This window comes from Drosophila takahashii, chromosome 3R (assembly GCF_030179915.1).
Source record: "Drosophila takahashii strain IR98-3 E-12201 chromosome 3R, DtakHiC1v2, whole genome shotgun sequence".
Classification (NCBI taxonomy): Eukaryota; Metazoa; Arthropoda; class Insecta; order Diptera; family Drosophilidae; genus Drosophila; species Drosophila takahashii.
In genome coordinates, this window is record NC_091681.1 from 18,383,191 (window position 1) to 18,389,656 (window position 6,466).

Below are 6,466 nucleotides of genomic sequence, written 5' to 3' on the forward strand. Positions count from 1 at the left end.
TTTTTTTTATTTTTGTAGAAAAGTTTTGCGTTTAAGACCCGCTCTATCGCCTCTTGTAACCCATGCAATTTTATTTATAGACTTTTTGCTTGAAAGATTTGTTGCACTCTTGGTATATGGGCAGCTAATACAGTCGAAGTTCTATAACTGAAACATAAAACTAACATAAAACGTTTGAATGACACCATCTTGATGTTTGAATTTTTGTCCGTGCCTTTTTTTAGTTTACCTATACACAAATGTTTAATTTAGCTTTAAACACTTGACTTTTCCCCAAAAAAGGGGAAATTTGAAGACGGCATCGATGTATTGATATAACATTAATTATCTTCAGCAAGAGTTCCTCGAATCGCTGATTCTCAAGAATTCCTACTAAAGATGGTATCATTAAACCCTACATGACACTCTATTTTGTATGGGGCCGAAAAAATTACAAATCGTGTGGGGGAACGCAATCTTTAAAGAATTCGAAGCCATATTGGCGAGCACACGTATGATATAAAGTTACGTTTCGAACCTCACGTTTTAAAATAATGGGTATTGTTAACTTATGAAACAAGCATTACAACACATAATTATTCTTGGTTCTTTTGTTCCTTTTTGAAGTATAATATTTTATTTTATTAATTTATTAATTTATGTATTTCGGTGTTCTTAAACCTTTTATAGATTAATTACTATTGCCTGGGAAAGTTAACTATTTGTAATAGGAGTGGGTAGTTTTAAGAACTAAATAGTGCAATTGATACATGACACATTATCTTCTCAGACAAATTACAAAAAAATAGCAGCACCTATATAATTGCTTTAATGGGAAGGTAATACTTACGAGTGCTTACTGTGAGTAATAGATAACTGCCAGCTATTGAAAGCTATAGTTTAATATGTTGGTGCAGTCGGGTATAAAATCGCAAACTGAGCGGACATATAGGGTCCGGTTCCTAATAACTGGCGGAAATGGTGTCGATAACGCTAGATCGGGAATAAGGACATTAACTGAACTAAAGTTCATAAAGAAAATTCAAGATTACTATTTTATATATATGTCAGGGAAAAAATTAATTTTGTGTTTGTGTCACTTCTAACATGACGAACATTAAATATGAACTTATTCCTACGGATGAGCTGCCCAGCAAAGAGAAGCCTCCAAAATGGATGGTTAGAATATGCTTTATTTGCGTAGTGCTTCTTGTTCTAGCGATATATACTTTGAGTACCACAGAGAATCAGAACGAGAGCGGCACTGTGGTTTATCCAAATGAATTCCTGAGTCTTCGGGAGCTCTCTTTGGAAACAAGTACGGTCAATACTCGAAGCGTATCATCGAATTTATTGGATACCAGTTCTTTCAGTGCTAAGGAAGGCACATATACCACCGAAAAATCATGGGATATTATTTCTATAACAGAGCCTCAAAGCGAAAATGCGATGTCCACCCAAGAGCAATCGGAGAAAGGCTCAAAAGTCCTGACGGAGGATTTTAGCGAAACTACCACATTATCACAGAGTACTGAAGAATCGACAACAGAAACCTCGTATGCATTAGAAACGAAATCTGGAGTGAAATACTTTGTCAACAGCCCCCAGTGCCAAATGAGTCATCCGAATTCCTTCGCCAGGAACATCCTGCAAATCTACAGGAAGCATCATTATATTGTGTGTGATGAGAGTCCAAACATGATCACAGTGAACTTCAACGAAACGGACAGCACATACAGGCTGCACAAGAACGAGAACAGCACGTGCTGCTTTAAACAGATCCTGCGAGCAGGAGTACGAACTATGGCGGACCACCAGTACAAGTAAGTTCCAGGGTTCCAGCTGTAGAGATGGACACTGAAGATGAATATCCCGGCAGGCTTCTACCGTGTGTGGAATTCCAGCAGGACTTCTTGGTCCCAACTGAAGTGACTGCCATGATCACCTATTGCCGCCGGCCTCCATACGATAAAGTGTCTCAAAAGGATGCCTTTAGTTTTGTGCATCCCCAAAAGGATTTCATCACTGATCGCGATCCAACTTTGGACAAAAGGCCCAGCGTTTTGCTTTGGGGCATTGATTCCATTTCGCGAATGACCCTTGAACTCACGATGCCCAAGATGTATGAGTACTTGAAAGAGGAACGCTGGTTTCAGCTTCAGGGCTACAATAAGGTATATTAAATTCTGAAAATTAAGTGAATTAAACAAAAATCTTCAAAATTATGAAGTAGTTATACACTAAGAAAACTAGAGATCAAACAAATAAAAAAAAATCATTACTTTTTCTTCTCACTTTTTTGAAAAAAAAATGTTCCTAAAGTCAAGGCTAAAAGGCTATTAAAAAACTAGAGAACGAAAAAATCAAGAGAAATCAGTACTTTTTCTTATCACTTTTTTGTGAAATAATGTTCTTGAAATCAAGGCTAAATTGCTTATTACATTTTTTTTTTAAATTAAAATGACACTTATCTTTTTTAAATAAAAACCTTTAAACCTCCTTATTAGATGGGCGACAACACATTTCCCAATCTAATGGCGGTTCTCACGGGATTCAACAAGACCTTCGCCAACGCACAGTGCCAACCCGATAAGGTGGGTGGCCTGGATGCCTGCCCGCTTATTTGGAAGGACTTCAAGGCGAAGGGCTACACAACTGCCTTCGCCGAGGACTGGAGCGTATACTCCACATTCGACTACTCGAGCAGGGGCTTCTTCCATCCGCCGACGGACGTTTACGGCAGACCACTGATCCTGGCCGTGGAGAAGCAGCTGAAGATGACGCTTCAGAGTCAACTGCCCTATTGCTTGGGTCGCAAAGCATCCTCCGAGTACATCTACGACCTGGGAGTCCAGTTCGCCAGGGTCAACCGGAATCGTACCTTTTTCGGCATGTTCTGGACCAACACCTTCAGCCACAACGACTTCTCTATGCCCTCCGCCATGGACGAGAAGATGGTGCAGTATATGCGAACGTTGGAAAAAAACGGTGTAATGGATAACACCATCATCATTTTCTTCAGCGACCATGGATCCAGATTCGGACCATTGAGGAAATTGGACAGTGGTTTCGTAGACGAACGGCTGCCCTTCATCTATATCCATGTGCCTGTTTGGATTCGTGAAAAGTATCCGAAACTAGTGAACAACCTGGAGGTGAACAGGAATCGCCTCACCTCGCCGTATGATATCCATGCTACTTTAAGGCACATCCTGGAGTTGAACACTCCGCCAGAGGAGCTTCCTCGTCCGGATGGCTGTTCCACATGTCACAGCGTCTTTGAGGAGATGGATTGGTCCAGGAATTGCAGTCAGGCGGGGATTGAAGACCACTGGTGCGCCTGTGACAACTTCTCCAAGGTACCCACAACGGATCCCATGGCCAGGAGCATGTCCAATCAGCTGGTGGAGGCCATTAACAATTTTGTGGCTGGCAAAAAGGGAGCTGATAGATGCCGCCGGCTGAAACTAAACGAAATCTCCTCGGTGCAGCAAAGGGGTAACTCAAATCAGTATCTAATCCAACTGAGTGTCCAGCCTGCCAGCGGTCTCTTCGAGGCTACGGTGAAGTGGGATCCCGGAGACCAGAGTATCTCCATCCGGGTGCCCAGCGTCAGTCGTCTGGACTCGTACAACGCAATGTCACGTTGTACTTCCGTTAAGGAGACCAAAAAGTTCTGCATCTGCTGAGTTCTAGATTTGGAAACTCTGGACAACCGCAAGACCGCACAAAAAAGGACTCGTTACTCTAATCGGTCGGATCTCGGGGCCTTTGTTCTCGGAAGCCTATGGAAACGTATCTCTAGGGTTGATCTTCGGGCGGATGGTTAGTTGCTGGCAACTATTTTGGCAAGCGTAATTGCGGCCTACCGATTGTGCGAATGGAAAATTAGTTGACAATTACATGACAATTGGCAGATACTCGGGTAATTGCCTTGTGATTAAAAAGAGATACCGGCACAAATTAACTTTAATCTTTGCAAATATTTCTGTTAGCTGGTCTAAGCTGGAACTTGGGTGATTTAAGATAAATTTGTTGTATATTTTCATCGAATTATCACTGCCAAGTTGTTTTTGCCGTTTTCTCGTCTGTATGCTAAACTAATAGTAGGTTTTAAGCTGAAAAATTAACTTTGTTTTCTAGGATTAAAACTAACTTTTAGTTTAAGGGAGAGAAAAGAAATCGCCCCTTAGACAAATCCTCATTTGAAAAATGATAAATATTAAGAATATCGCATTTAATAATCTTACTAATTTGTATTTTTAATAATATCACACCATCTTATCTTATTTTCCATGATTTATTATTATTCTATAATTAAGGTGAATTAAGTATTCCAAATTTAATATGAGTTAATTGGTTAAGTTCAAATAAGCAACACAATAAAACTGGTTAATACATATATTGTCATTAACAAGCTTTCTGCAAATTAGATAGTACTCTATTATATATTTCCGTATGCTGGCTATCCAGTGGCTATTTTCAATTAACATTGTAATTGATACTTTAAGAACTCAGCGAGGGTTGCCTTAAAACTCGTTTCGCAAAGGCAACTGTTATGAAAACAAATTTACGAATCAATCAAAACATACACGCATCAAAATATATCAGGCTCAACTTGTTTTCCCATCGAAAGGGATGGAATGGAATGGGATCTGATAGGATGGGAGGGTTCGAGGCAAAACATGGCAGCGGATGGGTTCACTTAAGGGAGCGGGAAGGGAACCACCCTGTGTAACGCCAATGATAACCACAACAAATCAAAAAGTATCAAAATTGTGTAAACGCTCAGTTAAGCTAAAAATCATCGAAACTCAAATGTTCTTTCAGTTCAGAAAAAATTCCTATTTTATTATTTTTTTTCTCAAATTTATTACTTTTGAATTAGTGTTGGTAAATTGTAAAATGTATACAAAGTTAAAAAAAATGTGTATTGAATTGCTAAAATGTATTTTGATATTTAAATAAATAATATAAATTCAGACATCAGATTCTTGGAAATATTATATCTTCAGTCCAATGCTGGAAAATTACAAAAATTAATTAATTATAAATTCTTTCAAAATCAGCATTTAACAGAAACTCAATCACAGCGAATATTTGATAGGGACTCAGAGACAATTGAACCCGTCCACTTTATTGCCCTTCGTGGGCCTAATCTTATCCGTTGATAAGGGTAAACTTACACCAGTTTACAAATTAAAATCATAAAAATGAGACGCCTTGGTTTTTCTGTAAAGTTGAGCTGCCTGATTAAGAAAAGGGCAGTTACAATTTTAAGTATGGCGCTAATTTTTTTAAGTGTAAAAAATAATTTTAAGACAATATCCTGACTTCTGATAAGGCGATTTCGGTCATCAAAAGAGTCATAACTTTAACTTTTCTATACACAATATAGAGTTCTTGTTCATTAGCATAGTAGCTAGACCTCAAAGTTTAAAAAAGTTGGTAATATTTAAGACTTGAAGGCTTTTGCAGACTAGTGTAATTGAGCCGAAGGACTTCTACCTGGTCGGAGATGGGAAACGCCTATTAATCGGCTGGCTGCTTCCGAATGAGATTTGTATTGGGCCGGGCCAATCTCATTGTCCTTGCAGAAAGGGATGGCCATATTATCTGCCTGCGATGTAAATGGCGGCGATGGGAGGTCCTTGGATAAATAGCTCGTGGCTGCGCAGCGAACTCAGCAGTAGCACTTTGAACGCAAAAGCGAAAGGATCGCAGCACAAGGATGAGTGACTTCAGCATCGAGTATATTTTGAACCGAGCCGGCGATCGATATGTGGGCACCAATGCCTCTTTGGGAGTCCTCCAGCGGCTGCGTGCCAGCCTGCCCTACCATCCGTATGCCCAGCCGACGTACTCCGCCAAGGAGCCTCGCGGATCTCCTCCAGCTTCGGCTGCGGAGGGTCAGATGCCCGTCTACGACTGGCTGCAGTACACCCGCTATCATCCGCCCAAGTTGCCGCGGGCCCTGCGGCAAAGTGGTCCCGCCAAAAGGACTCCCGGTCGCCTGCCCCGCATCCCCTTCACGCCGCAGCAGCTTCAGGCCCTGGAGAGTGCCTACAAGGAGTCCAACTATCTGAGCGCCGAGGATGCCAACAAACTGGCCGAGTCTCTGGAACTGACCAACACGCGGGTCAAGATCTGGTTCCAGAATCGAAGGGCCCGCGAGCGACGGGAAAAGCGCGAAAAGGACGAGAGCTGCGACTCCACCTTCTCATCGAACGCCTCCAGTCCGGAACCGGAAATGATCGTTGTCGCTTAAGTTAGAGAAAGATCCAACTCATTCTTTGCTCCACCATGGCTGTTACGGTTACTGTGTAACTTCACACGGTTTCACATACCAAATTTAGTGGCTTTCTGTACATAATTATTATAATTAAGTTAGAATAAGTAAATCAATACATTAAAACTTTCTCACAAAATTACTTTTATTGAGTCTGATTTATTTAAAGTTTATTAGGTTAACATTGGGTTTTGTTTG

The 6,466-nt window shown here is 40.8% G+C and overlaps 2 protein-coding genes across 4 annotated transcripts; both read left to right on the forward strand.

Moving 5' to 3' along the window:
* Window positions 1-909: 909 nt before the first annotated feature.
* Window positions 910-4,852, forward strand: LOC108057233 (uncharacterized). 3 transcript variants are annotated; one of them, XM_070217613.1, is made up of 4 exons: window positions 1,137-1,158; window positions 1,409-1,802; window positions 1,859-2,153; window positions 2,487-4,852. In XM_070217613.1, the coding sequence occupies exons 1-4, from the start codon at window positions 1,152-1,154 to the stop codon at window positions 3,666-3,668; spliced, it is 1,878 nt and encodes a 625-aa protein (XP_070073714.1). In that variant the 5' UTR covers window positions 1,137-1,151; the 3' UTR covers window positions 3,669-4,852. The 3 variants fall into 3 exon arrangements, with proteins under 3 accessions (XP_016996896.2, XP_070073714.1, XP_070073715.1); XM_070217614.1 differs by lacking the exon at window positions 1,137-1,158 and adding an exon at window positions 1,169-1,297 and having other exon boundaries at window positions 1,344-1,802; XM_017141407.3 differs by having other exon boundaries at window positions 910-1,802.
* A 717-nt stretch (window positions 4,853-5,569) lies between these two features.
* Window positions 5,570-6,247, forward strand: LOC108057160 (homeobox protein MSX-2). The gene has a single exon (XM_017141312.3). The coding sequence runs from the start codon at window positions 5,711-5,713 to the stop codon at window positions 6,245-6,247; it is 537 nt and encodes a 178-aa protein (XP_016996801.2). The 5' UTR covers window positions 5,570-5,710.
* Window positions 6,248-6,466: the final 219 nt, after the last annotated feature.